Below are 25667 nucleotides of genomic sequence, written 5' to 3' on the forward strand. Positions count from 1 at the left end.
AAATGTTTCTTTCAGCCCTCCATAGTTCCAGCTGTGTGAATCACACCATAGGTGAGCCTAACATATGTACATATGTTTTGCTCTGAAGTAGGCTCAAGGAGTATTTAGTAATCATTACTTTATTGTATATTTTACTAAGGATGAGTGGTATATTTCTTTCCTTCCCTTTTTGATAATCTTAACACATTATTTGTTTGGGTCTTATCAGCTTATTACCCTTTATTTATAGCATCTAAATGGAGCCACACTATTTAAACTACATTCCTTAATTTGCAAAGTTGATTTCCTTTTGCTCTTAATCTGCTGTCTAAGTTAGTCATTACTCTCAACATGTTACTACTACTGTTTCATGGAACATTCTTTTTAGTTCATCATTTACGTCCCTGATAAAAGTATTAATTTTGAGAGTTTGGATTATCCACTACCTGGGGGCACATTTATATACTTGCATGGTAAAGTAGATTGGACAATCCAGGCCTTTGGGGATTAGGGTGGACACAGGTGAGCACTGGTCTGTGAAGGGCGCAGGGTATGGTATGATGCCTTTCCCTGATGGCACGTTGATGAGATGTCCATAAAGGAGCACTATTGACTGCTCCCAAGGATGTCCCTGGGTGCAGAGAGAAACAACTAACAGCCATTCCCTTTTCTGGAGAACCTGTGTCATTCACTTGATTGAACAGAAGAGTGTCTCAATCCCGCCTGTGTCACCAGGTCCCCAGGGAGCTTTGCAAACATTCTGAGGCCAGTTAGTCTCTGGGCTGGGACCTGGCCTCTGTATTTGTAAGGGCTCCCCAGGTGGTTTCATCGCACAACCAAGATAGAGGTATAGATCAAGACACTAACAGGCTGATTAGGTCAATGGCAGGAAAACGAAAAGTGGGAAGCTCAGTAAAGGTGAAGGAACTCAATAGTAGAAAAGAAACACCCACTGTAACATGGAGCAGGTTGGAAAAACAACAGTTTCATAGCTGCAAGTTGAGGCAGGAACAGACATCCTCTTTGCTTAACTGCTCCTTGATCACAGAGTGAGGGTTACGATGTTGGCCGAGAGAACTAAAGAGTTATACGTTGACCCAAGAATGTCTGAATGGCTTTGAGGCCTTTGACTCTGAAAGAGTAAGACTTATTGATAAACACTTCTAATCTCAGATGATCTTGGGCCTTTTGGTCACCTGATGTGCACACATGCACGCGTGTGCTCTCATTTGGCCAAAAATACTCGTTACCTTCTAAGGACACCTTACACTTAGACGGTTTATTTGGCTTTGGAGATGTGCCAGGACTCTCGGCCTAACAAAGAAATTGCGGTGAATCTGTTTCAATCCACCACTCTTGATCTTTATGGCATATTACTCTGCCTGTCACAGAGGAATCTCCATCTCAAGGCAGCCTGTAACGGCAGGGACCCTTCCCTTCCTGTAGCTCCAGGGTCTGTTGGAAAACATCTTGCACCCGATAAGTATTGACTGAGCATTTGTCAGTGACCCCTGCAAACTCTGCTTTTGTTGTAGGAAGCAGTGCAAGTATTGATTAAGCACTCTGCTGACGTCAATGCGAGGGACAAGAACTGGCAGACCCCCCTGCACGTGGCAGCAGCCAATAAGGCTGTCAAGTGTGCGGAAGTGATCATCCCCCTGCTGAGCAGCGTCAACGTCTCCGACCGAGGGGGCCGCACGGCCTTGCACCACGCCGCGCTGAATGGCCATGTGGAGGTGGGTGTCTGCCTCACTGGGAACAAGGATCCTCCCTCCCGACTTTCTTAGCCCCCAGAGCAATATTGCTGCTAATATTGCTGCTGGGGCTTTTACAGATGTGATGATAATATTTGTACAGGAAACTGTAGGCAGTTATATCTATGCTTAAATTTAGAGCCACAGTGAGTTGAAAAAGTAGCCATCACCTCAGTCTTTTTCTCCTGGTACACATGCCACAGGGTTGGCTGTGATGTCATCTTCCTACGTTGTTTGAACTCCAGGTCTCTGACCTGCCTGGACATTAACTTGGCTCAGATCACCTGCAGCTGGTGAGGGGCCCTCACCATTACACAGTGTTCACTTGACTTCATCACTGGTTGTCTTTCAGATGGTCAATTTACTCTTGGCCAAAGGGGCAAACATCAATGCATTTGACAAGAAGGACCGGCGTGCTCTGCACTGGGCAGCGTATATGGGTAAGGATTCCATGCACGAGGAGAAAAGTGCATATAACCTCAATTAAAGAAGCCATGGGTCTCTCACTGACCATGTAAGTTTTTTCTTGGGCGAGTTGGACTTCTTTTCAAGCTTGGGATTCAGTTGAATTAAGATTTAGTTCATTTTACCGGCATGCCTCGAACACTCTAGCTGAGCAGTTGCTTTATTTCTCCTGCAAAGAGGAGGAGGGTTGTATCATGGCCTGGACTTGACTGTTACAGTCCAGATTGGAAGCTGCACAAATTGTGCTTATTTTATCTTGTTATGGAAGCAAGCTAAGGTGTTTAAAAAGAAAGAGGGCTTGCTAGTAAAGCAAGTACATAAATTCCACTTGTTTTTATTTATTTGTGTGTATTTTTGAAAGAAACAGAAAGGGAGGAAGGACGGACAGCACCCTTGCTGCTGGGTGGGCGGAGCCGACCAGAGTCCTGGTAGGCTTTCCTGCTGCTCCGCTTCCAGCAACGCTGAGGGAGCAACGCAGCCCTTGCTTCTGCCAGCTCGGCTAGGGGAGATGAAGACAGTCCATTTGTATATGTTTCCTCTTTGCTTTTGCTGGTGCAAATACCGCTGACAAAGTACAGACCTTACAGAGTTTTTTCTCAGTGTAGTCCCAGGGGAAATGAAGATCCTTCCTTTGTGTTCTCATTGGAAAACACCTTGCAATTAGAAAAGCAGACAGGATTCTCTCAGCACCAAATTATGAACAACTTAGATGCCCAACCACAGGAGACTGTGTTGGTGAATTATGGGAGAGCTACACCATGCAACACCATGCAGTAACTACGCCGATGATGTCATCAGTACTTAGTAACATAGGAAGATTCTGTGGTATGTCAAGTGAGAACAGATTGTAACAGTATGAATAATATGATCCCCATTTTAAAAACTCTATGCAATGAAAACAACCTAGGCTATATTATACACTGAAATGTTAATTGATTATCTCCAGGGATTGGTGATTGTGGATGATTTCCATTTCCTTTTAATACCTTTTGGCTTTTCCCGAATCCTTTTAAACAAGCATACAGGCCTTTTATCTCATTAAAGTGACATTAATTGTGGGGAGAAAGAGAGACTGAGTTGGAGCAGGGGTGAAATAAATGTTGTGCTATAGATGGGTCTGAATGAATCTCTAGGCTTAAAAAAAAACAGAATCTTGAGATTTTGTAAGCATTATTATTTTTAAGGTGATAAGTAGAGTTATGAGTTGACTTGATGCCTGCATGGTAAGTGTAGGACTGGAGCCAGGGAGTGTCTGCCAGGGCCATGTGTAGGCAGAGCACAAACTAAGGTAGTGTGAGATGGGGCTTGGAAAAGCTGGGGTTTCAAGTCTGCTCTCCGCTGATGTAGAGTTCAACATTTGTGTGGAATTGTAAAGAAGTAAAGTCACCATTCGGTGTGTCACCAGGATTCAAATAGGAAAAAGCATAGTTAACTCTCCTTAGGAAATGAAGGATGAAACCCGGACAAAAGATACCACCACTTAAGCTTAAGATTCAGCACTATAACTGAAAGTAATTTTTTCTATATGCAAGTCTTCAAGGAAGAGAGTCAAATTTTAATAAAACAAGCCAAGACCAAAGTTTCTTTCTCTCTCTCTCTGACATACACACACACACACACACACACACAATTTAGACCCAAGAGTGAGTATCACCCTCCCCCATTCCATTATCAGCCATGACCCTGAAGCATAGAACCATCTTCAGTCACAAAATAAAGGTCAGCTATGTTTATCATATTATATAGAGTGAGAAAGGGAACAAGGAAATATTCTAAAAATATATGCCAGTGCGAGTTGAAACTAGATGAGTTTTCTGTTTCGCCAGTAGTTTACATGGATACTTTTTTTAAAAAGTTTATTTATCTTTAGAAGGGAAGGGAAGGAGAGAGAGAGAGAGAGAAACATCAATGTACGGTTGCCTCTCATGCTTCCCCCGCTGGGAACTGGCCTGCAACCCAGGCATGTGCCCTGACTAGGAATCGAACCGCGATCCTTTGATTGGCAGGCCCGTGCTCAATCCACTGAGCTACCCCAGCCAGGGTTACATGGACACTTTTAAGTTGAACCATATGAAATTGCCCTTTCTGTGGTCCAAAACAACAACAAAAACTCAAGTCAAACAGCATCAACTTCACATAATTTAAAAAATAATGTGGAGTCATTCTGATTGATTACTTTTTGTCTTTCATTGGTCTTCTAAAGCAAGTTGCCACTGTTGAGCTTTTCAGTTTCAAAAGCATCACTCTCGCTTTGGCATGTGTTTAAGACTAGGCTAGCATGTTCAGGGCCTTGTTGGTAGGTACTTGCCGAAAGGCATCTCTTCTGCTGGATCTTGAAGAGAGGGCTCAGTATGTGAATTCATCTTTTTTTTTTACCCATAGCATTTACATAAAGTCTGACACATAGTAGGTACTCACTAAATATTTGTAGAATATTTCCACGAACCAGCTTTTTATAAGTAGCTCAGCAAAATGCTATTGGCAATAAAAGCTAATAGTGATCATTTAGGTGGAATGAATGGTCAAATTTTCCTATAAAGGTTAATGATGTTTTCTGCTGCTTGCTTTGTAAAGGCCACCTGGACGTTGTGGCATTGCTCATTAACCACGGCGCAGAAGTCACGTGTAAGGATAAGAAGGGTTACACCCCGCTGCATGCCGCGGCCTCCAACGGACAGATCAGTGTTGTCAAGCACCTCCTGAATCTGGGGGTGGAGGTGAGCTGTGACTCATGCATCACTCCCTGCTGTGTCTGTGAGCTTTCTGTTGTCCTCCGGTGAAACCCTATGTGTGTGTGGGTTTTCTTTTATTCAGAAATTAAATCCTGTTTGCATTTTAATTCAAGAGGAAGAAAATGCCTTCTTTTATAGTACTCTATCTTTGAGTTTGCGTGGGCAACTGATGGAGGGCATTGGGGGCATCTAATTACTAGAAAATGAGAAACATACTTTCTATATCACAATAGATAGAAAAATAATTTATATGTATACATATAAATATATATACAGAATGGAATTTATTTATTAAAAATTGTGTGTTTATTCTCACATGTTTAAACTTCAGTCACCTTGTAAGTACTTGCTACTTGACCCAATACACATATCAAGACTTTTTTCCACTGCTCAAAACAGTTTTTGAACTCATCAATTTTGAGGCCTTTTTGTGCTTCTACCATTTTTTGTTTCACCTCTTCCACATTGGCAAAATGTTTCACTTTGAGAACTTTTTTTATTTGGGGAAACAAAGTTGCTGGGGTGAGGTCAGGTGAATAGGGAGGGTGAGGCATGGGGACCTTGTTCAGTGCAGTGTGGCAGGTGTGCCTGTAAATCACCTTTTGTGAAATGTGCAAACGTGTTGGAAGTCTTCGAAAAATTTCACTGAAGCCAAGTGCAACCTCTCACAACAATACCAGTTGGTACACTGATGCAGATGGGTTCCTAGAACATTCACCTAGTGGGAGAAGTACTGTGAGGGCCCTGCCCTCCAGAAGATAATTCCGTTTTTTTTTGGGGGGGGGGTCCTTTGTTATATATGTGTGTGTATATCATTTTTTTTTAAAGATTGGCTAGGATTCTTCACCCCACCTTTAGAATCTAGCCTTCTAAATTGTGGCTTCTAAGAAGAATGAGTGAATGAATGGCAGGAACAAATAGCAGAGGTGTCCAGTGCTGAGCTGTAGAAGTCAGTCCGACCCCTTCAAGTAGTAGAACGGAGAAGGGGTGAGGTTCCAGAGCATCCCTGTCTCTGGAGAAAAGAAAACCGAGGTGCACTACTGACAGCATGCTAGTGAAACCCAGCAGTCGGGGCCACAGAAGGAGGTATGGCCTAAATACCCGGGACAGCTTCCTGGTCCCGCTATAGAGGGTGGCCGGCTGGAGTGTCAGGCAGCACAGCCAAAGCCAGAGTGCCTTCTGAGTCGAGGCTCCACAGTTCCTCCCTAGGCACCCCCCACCCCTGTCTCTTCATGTTCACTGTTGAGTTTCAGGCTTTTTTCTTGCTCCCCAATTCACTTTGTCTCTGGCATTTCCAGACAGCTTTGCCTTTCACATTTTAATCCCTTCCACAGCCCAGAACCATCTCTCCACAAGGTGAGCCCTCTAACTCACTCTTCCTCTGCAATTCAGTATTTGTCAGATTCACCTTTTGCTGATCATTACCTCCAGGGATAAGCATTTCTAGGACAACCATGATAGGGCTGGAGTAAGCTCTGAATAATTACATGGACAGATGGACATTTCCTTTCTCTGGCACAGCCATCAGGCTTTTTGTGGGAAATGGGGTAAATGAGCTCCAGTGAGTGTGATCCCCCTGTTTTGGACTCACTTGCAGATCGATGAAATCAACGTTTATGGAAACACGGCCCTCCACCTGGCCTGCTACAACGGGCAGGACGCTGTCGTGAACGAGCTGACGGACTATGGTGCTAATGTGAACCAGCCCAACAACAGCGGCTTCACCCCTTTGCATTTTGCTGCTGCCTCCACACACGGTGCTTTGTGTCTTGAGCTGCTGGTAAACAACGGGGCGGATGTTAACATCCAGGTACGACCCTCTCAGGCTCACTCTCTCAGTGTTAAAAACCTTTGTGTTGAGACTCTGTTTGAGCAGGATGCACTGTGGTAAATTATGTCACGTTTGAATGATTTGTGACTCCGAGGACCTTGCCTCCCAGAGCCTCATCCTGTATTTGGATGCAGTAGAAGCTCAGCTGCGTTGTTTCTGCAGCAGTGATGCTACCAGCTGGAAGGCACTGACTGGGGTTCTAGGCACGTGTCCGTGCTAGCCCAGTGAACATTCCAGAGGAAATACTGGGTCTGACGGATGTTGATTTGGCCCAGATTCTAATACAGAGGTGAATGTTGAGCTGATAGAGCCAAGCTGCTGAGAACTGAAAGGAAGGCATGAGCTCAGGTCTGTTGCCAGCCCTGGCGTGGCCCTCCAAGGTGTTTGTCAAATGCCTTCTCCAGGGAGTGGCTTCAGTCATTTAGCGTTGACCTGGTCCTCATGGTGAGTCCTTTGTTCAGCAAACTTAGGGAGGACTGCCCAGCACCCTCTGTTTGGGACTAAGGGAGTACTCCAAAATGAGATGTGATCCCTGCCCTGAAGGGGTTTACTGTGTGGTGAGGAGATAATGCATTCCTGATCAAGAGGCAAGAGGAAAAGTGGTGAGTGCCATGAGAGTCATGAGGCATGGCAAACTATAACAAGCCAAGTGTTGACTTGTTTCTCCCTTGGGAATCAAAATTGGGCATTGGTTTTGAGTGGTGACTTGGAAGATTGATATCAGTTGAGATGAGGAGGCATAAGAGAATTTGAGAGAGGATATTCTACATAGAACAGCATAAGAAAAGGTCTGGGAAAATCTGGAGAAGAAAAGTTCTGGGTACACATTAGGTGACTGGTCAGCTTCCTGTAACAGATAACTGGGAGGAACTCGCGCACATAGTCTTCATGGTGCTGGTTAAATGCTCGAGTACATTCAGGTTGTAGCAGAATATCTCAGTGTGCCCCAACTGACATTGCTCTCGCCTCAGCCTCCCTTCTCCCCAGTGCACACACAGAGTCCTGCAGCAAAGTCCCAGTGTATTCTGCCTCTGCTTTTGAAAAATTGTTTTTAAGATTTAATTTCAAGAATATTGGGTCAATCTATTTCCATGACCTTCTCTATTTACTATTAAAATCTTTCAGTATTTTCTTATAATTTGTAATGGTGAGGACATATGGGACAAATTTTCAGAACAGCAATACTCGTATATTGTTTGAATAGAGTATTAATCACATGAGAGAAAGGAGCCCAGAACAAGCTGAAATGTGAGCTGGCGAAGGAAGAGGGCTTATTTCCTGGCTAAGGACTTCGGGCTTCCTTAGGCTCTGAGGGCTGCTGGTCATTATGGAGGTCATGTGACCCGAACTGTGCATCAGAAACAGTAATCCGGCCACAAAACACTGGAGACAGAAAACATAAAGGGAAAAGTCATATATATATCACTACATAAAATTTTAAACTTTTATATGATAAATAAACAAACAAAACTTAAAAAACCAAAACCCCTAACTTACAATTGAAAGAGGAGCAACTCTGGAAAGTTTTTCTTCAATATACATGATAAGCAAAGAGTTAATATATTTACTGTATAAAGAATCAATAAGAAAAAGGTTGATAACTAGAAAATATTCCCACAAGAGAGAATGCAGTGTCCATCAAACCTATAAAAATATTCAGTATCATTAGTAATTGGACAAATGCAAACTAGTATACAAATATATTTGCATTTAAGATTGGAAATTGTAAAAAAGACATAATAACCAGTGATATCAATAAAAAATTAAAATGCAATAAGTAAATATCCTTTTGTAGTTTAAAAAGTTATGTGTCTAGGTATGTGCATAGAAAGAGAAAAATATCTGAAATATATACTAATATACTAGCAATAGTTAGGCAAATTTATTATTTGGGTTTTTAGTCTCTTTTTTATATGTTTGTTTTAATCTTCTGCTTGTGATGCAATGAACATGTGTTATTTTTCTATCCAAAAGAAAAAAGNAATATAATTTAAAAAAAAAGAAAAAAAAAGTTATGTGTCTAGGTATGTGCATAGAAAGAGAAAAATATCTGAAATATATACTAATATACTAGCAATAGTTAGGCAAATTTATTATTTGGGTTTTTAGTCTCTTTTTTATGTTTGTTTTAATCTTCTGCTTGTGATACAATGAACATGTGTTATTTTTCTATCCAAAAGAAAAAAGCTATCTTTATTTTACTGAAAAGGAAATTCAGGCAGAGTAGGCCTAGGGACCGGAACTCCTAGAGGATAACTAGAAGGAAAAAGACCAGGTGTAGACAGGGGGTGACAAGGGCAGGGGACGGGGACGGCCGGCAGGAGGGAGAGGCTTTGCGGAAAGAAGATCCGTGGGCTTTGGTTGACGGTGGAGTGGAAGACACGTGTAAGAAGTGAAAGGGGCAAAGAGAGGACGTAGAGCATGGCGGTTAAGCGTTCAGCTCCAGGGCAGACTGCCTAGATTCCGATATTAGCCTTGACTGTCAGTGGCTATATAATCATAAGCAACCTCTCTGTATGTCTCAGTCTGTTTATCTGTCCAATTAGAGAAACAGTAGTATCATCGTGGGCCAGTTTGAGGATTAAACAAGCTATTGCTCATAAATTACTAAGAACAGTGTCTGCCATATGGTACACACTCAGTAGTGATTATTGTTAATAAAAGGGATGTCAGGAGAAAGGCAAAGCTGGGAGGTAAAACTGATGAGTTTATTTTCAAGAAGCTGATTTTGAGCTTTTGGCACAGCCAGTCTGGGAAAACCAATATGGAAAATGGGATGATTTAGTGGGGATAGTGGCAGGATCAGGAGGAGAAAGAAGAGACAGAGAAAGGGATGATCAAAGAAGAGTTAGAGAAGAAAGGAAGGAAATGGAGGAGAGTGTAATGTCTTCATGAAGGTGAAAGCAGGTAATAATGAAAACGTAGAACAGATGAAGAGAGTTTCAGAGTTCTAGGTCTTATAACTAGACCACCCAAGGTCCTAAGTACAAGTAAGATAAATCTTTGGGGACACTGAAAAAAGCAAAGCACTGTAGCCCAAGATGGGGAAAGCATCACCACGTGGGATTGAAGTCGGAGAGGATGGTGGTGAGAGGCAGGAGATTAACAGGTGGGCAAACCCTCAATGTCCCTAGACTTGTGGACATAGTCCTCTTGGTGTCCGAGGGACATCTTTGAAGCCTCCAAAGAAAGAACAACTACTGAAGTTAAGTAAAGTACCTCTCTTTACCAACCTCCATTTAATTAATTCACATTGTTACCTATTTAAATGTGCCAACTGTTGCTCTCACTGTGCTGGATCCCAGGGCTGGAAGGTCACATTTTGACACACCTACCTAACTGCTCCCAGTTAACAGACTAGTGGGCAGTTCCAATTGCATTGGGGGCTCAGCTATTTATGGTGCACCCATTTATGGCAGCCTTCTGTTCCCAACAAAGTGGACCTGGAAAGCACAGTTACTACATTTTAATATTTAATTTTTCCTGTGAACTATTAATCATTGGTAGAATGTAAGAAATAGCATTTTTAAAACCTGAGACTTGGATTTATATGTTCTCTAGTCTTTGTAAATGGGATTTGAATCAAATCTAGCCTTTTCCCTCAGCCTCCCCCCATCTACCCTGTTTGCATCCTTCAGTTTCCTAATTCTCTAGAATCTTCCTTTGCTATTCCTGATAATCTCTGGATACTCAGATCTCTTACATTTTCGGAGAGCCATTCTGTCTGACTCTGGAGGTAGCTTTCTCCTTGAAGTGGTTATCTCTCTCTGCCACATTACCCCTTGCATTAGAAAGTGTTTGTAGATTGTAAGACAACTTATATTTGTTTAGATTTTCTAAAGTTTGAGGGAATTGCCTATTGAAATGTAGCCAATACCCACACACACGTTCACTTTGTTTTTCTCTATCCTCACAAAACCCTAAAAACAAGATCTTCTTGGGCAATGACAAGATAATTGAAAGAGAAGAAAGGATATGTGTTCTGCATGCATTTTACAATCCTTCATTTTGCTTAGATTGACCATGGCTTTGACCTTGTAATATTAATTGATTTGTGATAAAATAATGCAGCTATAATACTTTATATTACAATCCATTGAAGGTTTACTTGCAAATAGGAGGAACATGAGAAAGCAGAAAATAATGTTCCTCTCCATTGTAGCCCACATTGTAATTTCTTTAGCATCTCGAGTTTCTTCTTGGAAGCATTCAGCGCGTTAAAGAAGGCCCCAAATGCATAGGCATGCTGGATATGACTTAGTTTCCGAAATTACCCTTGCCAGGTTGCCTGCCTGCTAGGCACTAACATTCACCCTTCCATGGTCTCAATCCTTTTCTGTCCGTGGGCCCTCAGATCATCAGCCCCAAGAGAGGGTAGATTTGAAACCCAGCACACATCTACTGACCTGTGGACCGGCTCCCTTCTTCATAGGTACCAGGACCAACTTATAGAGTGAGGGTTGTTTTGCAGAGGTTGAAGGCGAACCTGGGGGAGACAGTGATAGGGCCATGGCTCTTGGAACCTTGAAGAGCGTGTGGGGAAAGGAGAGGAATGAATATCTGAGCCAACTATGTGTTGTATCTGGCCTTTACAACCGTTTAAAAATGGCCTATGTGTGGCCTTTCTGCAAACCAGTGTTTTGTATTGCTTTCCCATTGAATTAGGAAGGCCTTGTGGGTGTCTGACTACATCTGGACCCCTGTCCCAGCTGACCTTAGTGTTATACTGTGGAGACTCTATTGCCCTCTAGTAGGGCCATTGAGCTACGAGACTCCGGGAGGCAGCACACCACAGAGAACTCAATGCCTTCAAGTTCCTGGGGAGTAAGAGTGTGGGTTTGGTGAGATGCTGGAGGATGAGGAAGGCAGACACTGGGAGGGGAGAGAATGAACGGGTTTCAGAGGAAAATGGTGGTCAAGAAAACCGAAACAGCCCTGGCTGGTGTAGCTCAGTGGATTGAGCATGGGCCTGCGAACCAGACGATCGAGGTTCGATTCCCAGTCAGGGGACATGCCTGGGTTGCAGGCCAGTTCCCGGCAGGTGCCAGTTCCCAGCAGGGGATGCACAAGAAGCAACCATACATTGATGTTTCTCTTCCTCTCTCCTTCCCTTCCCCTCTAAAGACAAGTAAATAAATATTAAAAAAAAAAAGAAAACCGAAACACTCCTTAGGCCCAGGATTAATCTTCCTTGGATGATGTTGAATTCTGCCCTGAAAGAGTATTCATATTTGTCATAAAATATTCCTAATCCTCGTTACTTTTTGTTCATGACTTAGGACTGAAGTATGAATGAATAAAAGAACTTTTTGCTTAATTAAATCCATCTTCAAAAATAACAAAGTTTTCCAAGCCATAAAACTAATGAGAAAATGCATCTAGAAGCTGGAAAGAGACTAGAAATTAAGAATTAAATTTATAAAAGCAGAGTTTTGAATAAATAGAAGAACTGAATATATCTTTTCCTTTGGGAAGGTGTGGAATATTTTATCTTTGAAGTTCTCTGAACAACAGCGGCAACGGCAAGTTGCCCCCGCGTGAAAAGTTTCTCAGGCAGATGGGAAATTTACCAGGATCCCTCATCAAAGCTTGAATATCGTGAGATCTAACTTGTAAAGGCAAAATACAAAGTGTCATCCTTTTAACCTTTATTAGGGTTCAGTGTCTTTTTGAAATAGAGTTCCTTTTATATTCATAACGTATTTTGAAAAACTGCCCCCAAATGACAGCCATAATACTCGTAATACTTCATGCCCTGCTCCCCACTCCCCCTATTCCTATGAGGAAAAAAAAAATCTGCAATGGCCTGGACACAGTGACAGATGAGCCCAGGCAAAGATCTGCAAGGATACATTTGAAATAAATGTCAACATTCACCATAAAATTGTTGAATTTGACCTAACTGTGGTCTTCCTATTCATTTGTCCCTTCACCAAAGGCACAGACACTGCAAGGAGGAAAAGGGTGTGGTGCTCGCTCTCCCTGAAAGGGGACCTGCGTCGTGAACCACACGCTATAGAAACCCACCTGATTTTTATGTGTATCATCTTTGTCTAGGAATGTAAAAGTGATTCTAAACTAAGATGTGCAATAAAAAATAAGATTTGTACCTACAGGGAAGGAGGGAGGGAGGGATGGACGGACACACTACTTCTGCTTTGGCTCACTGGCTGCAATTTCGTTAGGGACTTCCAGGGTGGTGGTTACTCCCTGGTGAAACCTTTAAGCTATTTTCTAGGCATGGAAAAGTGCTTAGTTAAATATTTATAAAGATATTGTCTAAATACTGAAATATTTATAGCTTTATATATATTAGACAAAACACTGATTAGTCATGTTTTCATATTAAATTTAAGAAAAATATTGGAGCAAAATTTAAAGAAATAGCACCACCTAGGGATAAATTAGTGTCAACTCTGCAATTTTTTGTTTTCTTTCTCCTTAGGGGTCTTAGACTGTAATCATTTTTATTGCAGGGGCTATGTTTTGAATCTTTATTCCCAAGTAGTCCACAGGGGTTCCGTCCTTCAAACTATGGACGCTCCTGACCCCAGGACTCAGTCTCCAGAATCAGATAGCTTTCAGGACCCCCCCTCACCAAGTGTCTCGTGGTCGGTGAGGCATCCGAGTCTCATTATCCTGACTGTTGCTTCTTTCCTCTGAAATGCCATCTTATTAACCTTCAAGTGTACTTTCATCTTGCTTTCTCATTCTTTTCTGATTCAGGTCATAATCATATAAGATGGAGGAAAGATATTATTATTATTATTATTATTATTATTATTATTATTTTACCATCTACTACCTAAGAACCTTTCACTATAAAGATTGTTTTTTCAACCAAGATGCATTGCCATTCTGATTGACTCTTCCCTGAGCACAGACTGTGCAAAGCTCCTTCCTTCCTTTCTGAGGAGTAGACTTATATAACAAAAAGTCTCTGTTAAAACGTGGTGGTTTTATAAGCTATTCCAGCTCACAGTCTAAAGCAGTGTACTGTTGTGCAACTTACACATGGGGCTCCCTGACCTCAGCTCTGATTCAGTAGGCCTGAGTCAGGGCACAGAATTCATGTTAACGACACGAAGCCTGGTGATTTAGATGCAGGTAGTTCTTGGTTCACTCGGAGAAACACTTCTTTAAATAATTATTTATTTTCCAAGACTTCCGGCCAAGATGGAGGCAAAGGTGGAAATACTGTGCCTCCTCGCACAACCAAGTTTAAAGACAACAAAGTTTTAGTAACAAAAAACACAACCAAAACACAGAAAATTTAACTGTATGTAAGTCCGACAACAATGAACCATTCAGCCAGACTAGTAAGAGGAGCGGAGTCAGCGGCGGAGCGGGTCAGGCAGGAAAGATCCCCCAGACCAACCCAGGATCACAAGCAGCGGTGGCGGATCCCAGGCAATCCCAGGCGTGGGGTGGCAACGGGCAGACACAGTGGGGGCGCAAGGCGGCTGGCTGACCATGGTCACACGTTCACGTGGAGATAAACCAATCGAAGGAGTGAGCAGCGAGACCACTCAGGCTAGGGCCCCAGCAATGGGAATTAGAGAGAGCCTGAAAGTACCAATTGGAAAGACTTTCGGGGTCGAGGTGCCAGGATAGGTTCCCAGGCTCACAGAGAGTTTGTTGGAGAGATCCACAGGGTCCTGGAGGGTGCACAGGCCCACATACCTGGGAGCCAGCACCAGGGGGGCCCAATTTGCTTATAAGAAGCAGCAGAGGGGACCAAAATCCGAGAGAGAGCAGAACAAACGCCATTGCCCCTCTCTAACCCTGCCCCCACTTACAGAATCACAACCCAGGGACCTGGGTTGCCCCTCCCTGGTGAACACCTAAGGCTCTGCCCCTCATACATAATAAGTGCAAACAGACCAAAACATTATGGCTTAAGAAAAACAGCTCAAAGCCCCAGAGCCAATACTTCTAAGCAACCAAGAGATAGCCAACCTATCAGATGCACAGTTCAAAATACTGGCGATCAAGATGCTCACAGAACTGGTTGATTTTAGTCACAAATTAGAGGAACATATGAAGGCTAAACTAATTGAAATGAAGGGAAATGCACAGAAACCAATAGTGATGGAAAGGAAACTGGGACTCGGATCAAGGGAGTGGACCAGAAGGAAGAACGAAACATCCCACCAGAAAGGAATGAAGAAATGAGAATTCAAAAAAATGAGGAGAGGCTTAGGAACCTCCAGGACATCTTTAAATGTTCCAACATCCGAATTATAGGGGTACCAGAAGGGGGAAAGAAACAGCCACGAGTGGAAAACTTATTTGAACAAATAATAAAGGAGAACTTCCCCAGTCTGGCAAAGGAAATAGACTTCCAGGAAATCCAGGAAGCTCAGAGAGTCCCAAAGAAGTTGGACCCAAGAAGGAACACACCAAGGCACATCATAATTACATTAGCCAAGACCAAAATGAAGGAGAGAATCCTAGAAGCATCAAGGGATAAGGGGACAGTCACCTACAAAGGAGTACCCATCAGACTGTCAGCGGATTTCTCAAAAGAGACCTTACAGGCAAGAAGGGGCTGGAAAGAAGTATTCCAAGTCATGAAATCCAAAGACCTACAGCCAAGATTGCTTTATCCAGCAAAACTTTCATTTAGAATGGAAGGACAGATAAAGTGCTTCTCAGATAAGGTCAAGTTCAAGGAGTTCATCATCACCAAGCCCTTATTATATGAAATGCTAAAGGGACTTATATAAGAAAAAGAAGATGAAAAATATGAACAGTGAAAGGACAGCAAACTCACAGTTATTAACAACCACACCTAAAACAAAAGCAAACCAAGAGGACAGCTAGATCAGGAGTGGAACCATAGAAATGAAGAACACATGGAGGGTTAGCAACAGGGGAGTGGGAGGAGGAGAAGGGGGGAGAAGGTACAGAAAATAGCATAGACAGTAGGTAGAAAATAGGGGGAAGACAAGAATAGTATGGGAAATACAGAATCTAAAGAACTTGTGACACATGGACATGAACTAAAGGGGGAGGGATGGTGGGGGAGAGGTGTGCCGGGTAGTGGGGAATGAAGGGGGGTAATGGGACAACTGTAATGGAATAATCAATAAAATATATTTTAAAATTATGTATTTTCCACTGTGGAATTTTTTAAACAAAGGGCCATTTTAAAGCACAAGAATATGGGTTTCATCACAAAAAAAATGAACTTGCATTTTAGAAACCACATATTTCAACAACAGTTTTAAGAAAAATGTTTCTCCAAAGACTTAGAAAAATAACAATTACATAGTTTTTTTTCTTACAGTACTTGAATGGAAGAATACATTCTATTGAGGATAACTTTGGTCTAAAATAACAGTATTTGGGGGGCATTATTACTATTATAATAAATTCTGCAAATGACCATTTCTTAATTAAATGCATATGACTTTGGTATTTAATGTAATAATGATCAGTATATAGATTCTATACATTTTTTATGTTTTGGCTTAATCTAGGTCAGGAAGTCTCATCACTCATATCTTAAATAATAAAGAGATGTATAAATTCAGCACAGAATTCCAGGTGATCGTTAAAATGGCAATTTGCTAAGCAGTTGCATGCCTCAATCCTATGATTTCTAATGAGTTTGGTGGAGCAGTGTTTCTCCTTTACAACAATCAGAAGTGTTGTTTTCCTGTGGAATTGGAATGTAAGGGGTGGTGGAGGGTTCTGGGTTAGTTTTGAGAGTGGCAATGATTTATAACAGTGTGATTGAAGTTAACCAACTTCAGGTCAAACACAGCAATCCAGTTAACACATTGTTTGTCTTTTTTCATGTACTGTAGACAAAAGTTGAAAAAAATATCTTGGAGGAAAATTTCTTCATCAGTAGATTACAAGATATAGAAAAAAATCTGTTGTGGATTATTTCTTTTCATTTGAGACAGGGTTGTTTAAAAATTGTCAATATATGAAACAGCTTGATACTGGCATAAGAACAGACACATAGAACAATGGAACAGAACAGAGAGCTCAGAAATAAACCCAAGTATCTATGGTCAATTAATATTTGACAAAGGGGGAAGAAGCATAAAATGGAGTAAAAATAGCCTCTTCAACAAATGGTTATGGGAGAACTGGACAGCTACATGCAAAAAAAATGAAACTCAAACACCAACTTACACCATAGACAAAAATAAATTCAAGATGGTTAAAAGACTTAAATATAAGTCATGACATCATAAAAGTCCTAGAGGAAAACATCAGCAGAAAAATCTCAGACATTCCCTAAATGTCTCAGATATGTCCCCTAAAGCAAGGGACATAAAGGAAAGAATAAAGAAATGAGATCTCATCAAACTAAAAAGCTTCTGCATAGCTTAAGAAAACAGCATTAAAAATGAAAAGAGAACCAACCATATGAGAAAACATATTTGCCAGTGGCACCTTGGACAAGGATTTAATCTCCAAAATATATAAAGAACACACATGACTCCACTCCAGGAAGACAAACAACCCAATTTGGGCAAAAGACTTAAACAGACCCCCAAATGGGCAAAAGACTTGAACAGACACTTCTCCAAGGAGGACATACAGAGGATCCAGAGGCATATGAAAAGGTGCTCAGCGTCACTATGCACCCCAGTGTTCATAGCAGCACAATTTACAATAGCCAAGTGCTGGAAGCAACCTAAGTGCCCATCAATAAATGAGTGGATCAATAAACTATGGTACATTTACACAATGAAATACTATGCAGCAGAGAGAAAGAAGGAGCTCCTACCCTTTGCAACAGCATGGATGGAACTGGAGAGCATTATGCTAAGTGAAGTAAGCCACATGGTGAGGGACAAATACCATATGATCTCCCCTTTAACAGGAACCAAATCAACAAAAATAAAAAGCAAAATATAACCTAGACATTGAAATTAAGAATAGACTGACAGTAACTAGTGGGGAGGTAGGAGGGGATAATGGGAAGAAGGGTTTTCAGGAACTACTATAAAGAACACATGGACAAAACCAAGGGGGAGAGTGGAAGCAAGGGAGGGAGGTGGGTTTGGCTGGCGGGGGAGTCGGGGGAGTAAATGCAGACAACTCTAATTGAACAAAATAATTTTTTTAATTGTCAGCATATTTTGCATTTCTTCTCTAAAATACTTGTCTAGGCTTCTTTGCAATGTGATGTTTTAGTAACTTGAGATGTAATACATACTTTATCTTTCATTTTTAAAGTTATCTTTTGTCTCTGGTAATTTTTTATCATACTTAAAAAATTTGAATTGGTGTTTTCAGGGCATTGCCAGCAGCATCCATGGGGATGTTTCAGATCGATGCCACTGACCCACTGTCTCTCTCTCCTTTATTTTTTTAGAGTAAAGATGGCAAAAGCCCACTGCACATGACGGCAGTCCATGGAAGGTTCACGCGGTCGCAAACCCTCATTCAGAACGGTAAGAGGTTCTTCCGCAGCTTTCTGGTCTGAGTTTGGCTGTCAGTCCTCTGACCTTGAAAGATGACGCTCTGTTTTAGAGTTTATTATGCGCAGATTTACACCATTTCCTTTGATGTACTTTGTTAAAAGCTCCTAGTCAGACATATCATCACCATCCAGCTTAGGAGTGCCAATGTAACGCCATTAAGTTCCACAGAATCCCAGTCAGTCAAAGAACATATGAACTTGGAGACTAGAAATGATACACATATCTACACAGGCTCAAGATCCTACACTTTTCACTTGGAAGATAATAAAAATAGGCACTGTATATTTTCTCAGCAGGTAATCTGAATTATTTTTAAATTTTAGAATTCACCATAGCTCCCTAAGTTAAAACTCATTGAGCTGCTTGGGCAAAGGTAGGAAAAGTGAGGCAACTCAGAAGAAAATCAGGTAAACATGTGATGTAAAGAATGATAAACGTCACATGCTTGATAGAGACCTTGGAAAGTCACAGTCTAGGACTTCCCCGGGCTGGCGACAGCAGTACACTTGAACCGGGGGGTTGTCTCTGCAGCCAGGCTGGGGAGTGTGGCCTCTTGTCAAAGGTCATGGCTGGCCTCCGAGTGGACTGGCCTTGACAGCACAAGTCTGTTATCTTAGCAAATCTTAGAGACAACTGAAAAAGAGGAAAAAGGGAAAAAAAAACAGGTGTCGCCCAGATTTTTTGCTGACATCCCAGGTGAATCCAGCAGTCCCTAAACTGTCTTTGGTTGACCCACATTTCTCCTTCTCAAAATTCTGGCATCAGTTTTCTTGGATTTCTTTTTCTCCCTCTGTAGGAGTTTGAGATGACATACACTTGAGTTATTAGTGGTACTAAGTTATATGTTAGGCATTCAGGTCATAAAACCAGTCATTTGACAGTTGGATGGAAAACCAGCCAGCAAAATTATGCTTAGAAAGCAAAATATCTGCAGCAAAGCAGAGGAAATTTATAAGCATTGCAGTGAGGCTGTAGGGGAGAGGAAATCCTAACAAGTTCCTGATGAGCCACGGAAGTAAAAGGAAAATTAACTGCCCCACACTCGTTCTTCCTCATTTGAAATGTGTGGTGTGCCTCTGATGTTCACTTCATTGAAAGGGCCACTTTGTTTGATTTTTCTGGATGTGAACAAGGGGAGATGGCAGTGACCCCAGTGCCTCCCTTTGCTCAGTTTCATTATCCCACTGTACTTCTCAGTTTTTGTACGTTTCAGGAACAATGTCCCCTGCCTGAAAAGTGAACAAAACTAGGGAGATATTTGATATCCTTTTTTTTGCTTTTAATTTAATGTGAATTTAACCAATGGGACTTAGGTCCTTGGCATAAAAAGCTTTGTTTCCTATTAAAGCAATTTTAAGCACCAGTGGCCAGACCAGAAAGAGCAGTTTTTCACCTTGTAAGCACTGCCTTCCTACAGGTCCCTCCAGACCATACTGGCCGTGTCTGTCTTCGCCAAGACCCATCTCCCCTTCGTTATGCTAGTGTGCTTAGAACCCCCACAGCGGGAGTAACGATGGGGTGGGGCAGCTTGTTGGCTGCTTTGACCTCTCCAAAAGCCAGCCTTGTGGGTCTGGAGACTTCCCCGTCCTCTCTGGACATTCTTGCTAGACTCTGGAGTTGGGGTGAGACCCGAAAAGTGACCTCATCTCTCACCCTCTGCGATCAAAGAGCTTTGTTTCAGAGCCTGTCTCATTCTTGGGTGTCTGGCATCTTGCTTGTTGGTTGAACAGAGTCCAGGGGTTTCAAATGATGGGGGTATAGTGGCTCTAATATACAGCCCATTACGTATAATCACAAAGCTGCCATTGGTTGAATGTTCACGCTGTGCCAGGCACGTGGCTAAGCACGCCACATGAATCCTTCCAACGACCCCGTAAGAAAGAGGGGCTGTTCTCTCTCCATTTCAAAGGTGGGGAGGTTGAGGTGGAGAGGTTGTGACTTTTGTCGGGATGTGTGGCAGTGAAGGCACAGATCTGAACTCAGTCAGTCTAACATCAGAGACTGAATTTTTAGCTGCTACACTTTTGTGTTTTCTGGATAAACAATGACATATTGAAAAAGCTTTTTTTTTAAAACTTGAATTCTATTTACTCCAAGAGTCATTTATATTTGGAATAGAGTTATCCCTGTAGAAGGATAATCTCACATCTCTTCTCTCAGCTGAGAATTTTCTGCATTCATTACACATGTGAGAACTGTAAGTTCTTCCATTTGACATTTTAAAAATGCCCTTAGGGAGAAAAATAGGAAGCTCTTTTTTTTTCCTCCTGTTTGTTGATTTCTTTCTGGGAAAAATACAGAGGCTCACACCTGCAGGGCCTGGTGTCCACCCGCCAAAGCCAGTCACTGCACAGCAGGACCCGAATGGCAGCCCCACATGGGGACAGCAGTTGGCTCCCTAAACCAAGTGAACATGCTACTGAGAAACATTCTTTGTATAAATTTGTTTTGTTGAATCACTCTGGTGTTTGGACTTTGTATGGCATTTCTCTGCTTCTCTGACTGCTCTCCAAACAGGGTTATTAGTTCTTCATAATAACTTTGTTTTTCAGAATTATTCAGCTTTGGTTAGACAGTCACTAACAACAACAACAACAAAAAACACCTCTTAGATTTTTTACTTAGTTAACGAAGACTGCCTCTGCCGTTTAGTCACAATGTTTGTTGTCTGGAGCGGTGCGGGCACAGCCAGAGAGGGAAGGAACTGAAGAGAAATGCAGCAGGTATCAGGAGGCATTCAATCCCGCCATTTGCACGAGGCAACTGCACAGATGCTGTTCAGTAGGTTACAAAAGTTCAAAGGGGATGTTTTCTTCAAGAAGCTCTATAAATAAATACAATTTGAAAAGGAAGAGTCAAGTGATTGGTTAGGATGATTCATTGTGAGATTTTTGACATTTTGGCTCACAGTTCTTCTGAGGCAACTTAGGGAGATGAGCATTCTTGCTTGTGTAATGGGAAACTAATTTCAGGTGGCCACTTAGACAATGTTGCATAAATTATCCCTCTGACATGCTCTGCATATTTCTAAACTCACAGATATTTATTTTCCTCACTAATGATCAATGACAGATTGCCAGTATTTAACTTGAAACAATCAAATGAATAGTAAAGGTATTTAATTGTCATCCCAAAAAAATCTTAAAGGTTTTGAGGTAAAAGGGGAAAGGTTTGGGTAACTGTAAAATGGAAATCCCTTCATATAAAAGTCATATTTCAATATAAAACATTTCTGAATAACAAATACACATTTTGTCTTTTGCTTTTCCAATAAGTTATGCATTGTATTTTACATGACAATAAAAGCATATGTAGAAGTTATTTATATATTTTTTCAGTTTTAAATTGACTTTTTCAACAATACATTTATTGATTATGCTATTACAGTTGTCCATTTTCTCCCCTTCATTCCCCCTACCCTGCACACCTCCTCCCACTCACATTCCCCTCCTTTAGTTCATGTCCATGGGTCATACATATAAGTTCTTTGGCTACCACATTTCCTATACTATTCTTAATCTCCCCCTGTCTATTTTGTACCAACCATTTATGCTACTTATTCCCTGTACCTTTCCCCTCTCTTCCTTCCTCCCACTCCGCTGCTGATAACTCTCCATGTGATCTCCATTTCTGTGATTCTGATCCTGTTCTAGTTGTTTGCTTAGTTTGTTTGTTTGTTTTTTTAGGTGTGGTTGTTAATGACTGTGATTTCCCCCCTCATTTTACTGTTCATAGTTTTTATCTTCTTTTTCTTAGATAAGTCCCTTTAACATTTCATAGAATAAGGGCTTGGTGATGATGAGCTCCCTTAATTTGACTTTATCTGGGAAGCACTTTGTCTGCCCTTCCATTCTAAATGAAAGCTTTGCTGGATAGAGCAATCTTGGATGTAGGTCCTTGCCTTTCATGACTTGGGATATTTCTTTCCAGCCTCTTCTTGCCTGATTTCTTGCCTCAGAAATCAGCTGATAGTCTAATGGGCACTCCTTGGTAGGTAACTGTCTCCTTTTCTCTTGCTGCTTTTAAGATTCTTGCCTCATCTTTAACCTTGGCCAATGTAATTATGATGTGCCTTGGTGTGTTCCTCCTTGGGTCCAACTTCTTTGGGACTCTCTGAGCTTCCTGAACTTCTTGGAAGTCTATTTCCTTTGCCAGACTGGGGAAGTTCTCCTTTGTTATATGTTCAACGGAGTTTTCAATTTCTTGTTCTTCCTCTTCTTTTTCTGGTACCCCTGTAATTCAGATGTTGGAACATTTAAAGATGTCCTGGAGGTTCCTAAGCTTCTCCTCATTTTTTTTTGGATTGTTTCTTCATTCCATTCTGGTTGAATGTTTCTTTCTTTTTTCTGGTCCACACCATTAAGTTGAGTCCCAGTTTCCTTCCTGTTGCTGTTGGTTCCCTGTACCTTTTCCTTTATTTCGCTCAGCATTGCCTTCTTTTTTCCATCCAATTTGCGACCATATTCAACCAATTCTGTGAGCATCCTGATCACCAGTGCTTTGAACTGTGCATCTGATAGGTTGGCTATCTATTTGTCACTTAGTTGTATTTTTTCTGGTGCTTCGATCTCTTCATTTGGGCCATTTTTTTGTCTCAATGCGCCTGTTACATAGTAGAGGGCATTAGGTATTCACCAGGGTGGGGCAACCCAGATCACTGTGTTGTGGAGCTGTATGGGAGGGAGGGGTCCAAGAGGGAGCAACGCTGCTTGCTTGGCTCTCAGCAGGCTTTCAGTTCCCCTGCTACCCACAATCAAATTGGGCTCTTCCTGTGCTGATTCCTCGGTGGATGGACTTGTGTACATTCTAGGACCCTGTGGGTCTCTCCAATGAACACCCCCATGAGGCTAGGAGTTTCTCCTGTGCCCCCTCAACTCCCACAGATGTTTTCAGTCAGAGGTTTGAGGCTTTATTTTTCTGCAGTGAAATTCCGAGTCCCAAGGTCTGTCTTGCTCCCCAGTTGTTCCGCCCAGTTCATCTGCACCCAGTCCACATTCCGCCACCCCTCTGGGTCCACCAGCCTACCACCTTGCCCACCAGCCACAGCCTTGCCCTCCCTGGTCCACTAGCCACTGCTGTGCTGCGAGTCTTCTCTGCCCAGCTGCCGTCTCCACCCCTCCTACTGGTCTGGATGAATGTTTCTTCATTAACTCATTGAATGTTGGACTCCCATACAGTTCGATTTTTATTCTTTACCAGTTTTTGGCATATTTGAGGCTCGTGAACATGGCAGCCTTAATGTTTGTTAAAAAAGGACCTGGAGTGATTTAGTGTGTGTTCAGGGCTAAGGCTTTACTGAAGTCCAGGGGTCTTCCTCCCATATCTCCCTGGAGCAGTTCCATGAGTGGACCTTTCAGGCTGACCCCTGTGGGCAGGACAGACACGCTCATGTACACAGGATTGCTCTGAGGTGTCCATAGAAACCAGGTGACTGCCTGTCCTCATACCATTAGTAGCCACTCCCCATTCCTCCTTCTCCTTGACTCCTCCTTATTTATTGATTTCAAGAGCTCTTAAAATATTTTGGAGATTACCCACTTATCAGTAATACATGTTGCAAATCTTTTCACAAGTCAGTTTTTTTAAGCCAGGGTATGGTTAAAGCCTTTCTAACTACAATTTAAAATCTAAGTACCGGAAAAAAACTGATACATTACAAAAATAAATTTTTAGGGTAAAGCACCAACTACAAATGAAAATCTACAGGGGAAGTACTTGCAACTGATAAATGAGTAGCCTCCTAAATATTTTAAAAGCCCTTGAAAATCAAGGAATAAAAGAACCCCCTAACATACACAGACCCCTACAAACACAGAAAAATGAGAAAAATGAGCAAAAGTCAATGACAAATAGTTGATAGGAAAAGATAAGCAAATGGTTCGTCAATATATGAAAAGGTGCTTAATGTTCTTGATGAGAGAAATTCAAAAGGAAACTCCACTGAGATGCCAGTTCTCAGCCATCACATGGGAGGTACTCATAGCTTGACAAGGCTATGGGGAAAAGGCCTACGAGGCGTTGCCATGGTCTGTAGTTGCAGGATTGCACAGAGCCTAGAGAGGAAAATTTGGCAAAATATAACAAAAGTACATCTTTATTTACTCTTTGACCTAGAAATCCTCATTCTAGGGATTTGCCCTGAAGATGCACCCAACAAATATGAAACAATGTATGCATGAGGTCATTCACTATAGCATTCTTAATAATAGCAAAAGTAGTATTTGCAAGCTGAAGGCTCATCCATCTGAGACTGGTGCGCTGAATTAGTGCATCCAGGCAATGAAAACAATAAAGCTGTACAAAAACAAGGAAGATGTCCAAGAAGCAATCCTAGAAATGAGTTTGAGGATATATGGTTACGTGAAAAGAAAAAGAGCAAGATGTAAAAGAGTATGTGCTTATTTTTGCGGAGAAACGTGGGAATCATAAACCAAAACTAATGGAGATGATTGCCACAGGATGAGATGATAATGAAGTGGAAGAAATAGAAAGGAGAGTGAGGCTTTTCAAAAATCAAATTTTGACTTTTGAAACATATTAATATTTTATATATTAATACAATAAAATTAAGTGAAAATCCAGAGAGAATTTGAAAACAAACAGGATCAAGTGAACCTAACTATGTGTCCAACTGGTAATATATGCATTCAGAATAAAGAATTCAAGCAACTTTTGAACAAACTACTCCCTGTAAATGCTAAAGTTATTGCAGGAAAACTTGTTGGGAAATAGGATATTTAAACAGTCCCCAAATATCACCACGCAAATTGCTTTTTAATTACAAAGGAGCAAAGACATTTTTTGCAATGGAGTATCCTGGCAGAAATCATCTTAACCAAGTTATTAAACCTCTTTTTTATTGTGGTAAGATATTCATAGCATAAAATTTACCATTTAAACTATTTTTGAGTGTATGGTTTAAAAACTAAGTACATTCACATTGTTGTGTACTCATCCATTTTTAGAACTTTCTCATGTTCACAAACTCTGTAGCCATTACAAGTTACAGAAATGTACCTCACCCAGCAGTGGGAGAACATGACCTTATGCATCTGCCAAAGAGATGAAATGGGAAGTGCACATCAGCTCTGGGGTAGGCCTGCCAAAATGTTTAACCTGAATATAGTAATAAAGAAATAATCGGGCAATTCCAGAATGTAGAACATTTGACAGGACTCAAAAATATCAACAAGACTAAAAATAAATAAAAGGCAAGAAGATATAGATTAAAGGAAAACAAAGAGCCATGACAACCAAATGCTATCAGAATTTCTGATTGGATCATGGATTTTTTAAAAAATAGCCCTTAAACACATTTTTTGGACAATTGGGGAACCACAATATCCACTGTATACAAAACTGTTGTATCAATGTTAAATTTCTTGGGCATAATGATGGAATTACAGTAATGTAGGAGTGTGGTTTTGTTCTTAGGGGTGAGATATGTGTGTGT

At 41.5% G+C, this 25667-nt stretch overlaps 1 protein-coding gene across 9 annotated transcripts in view; it reads left to right on the top strand.

Moving 5' to 3' along the window:
* ANKRD44 (ankyrin repeat domain 44) overlaps positions 1 to 25667 on the top strand; it is a 316425-nt gene that overhangs the window by 171532 nt on the left and 119226 nt on the right. For all 9 annotated transcript variants that reach the window (XM_037043709.1, XM_037043702.1, XM_037043703.1 and 6 more), the window contains exons 5-9: positions 1515 to 1715; positions 2086 to 2173; positions 4773 to 4915; positions 6528 to 6740; positions 18106 to 18184. In XM_037043709.1, the coding sequence (XP_036899604.1) occupies positions 1515 to 1715; positions 2086 to 2173; positions 4773 to 4915; positions 6528 to 6740; positions 18106 to 18184 (724 nt within the window). The remainder of the gene's footprint in view (positions 1 to 1514; positions 1716 to 2085; positions 2174 to 4772; positions 4916 to 6527; positions 6741 to 18105; positions 18185 to 25667) is intronic.

The sequence above is a fragment of the Sturnira hondurensis genome, unplaced genomic scaffold (assembly GCF_014824575.4).
Source record: "Sturnira hondurensis isolate 20B ecotype Veracruz unplaced genomic scaffold, ASM1482457v3 Scaffold0004136, whole genome shotgun sequence".
Classification (NCBI taxonomy): domain Eukaryota; kingdom Metazoa; phylum Chordata; class Mammalia; order Chiroptera; family Phyllostomidae; genus Sturnira; species Sturnira hondurensis.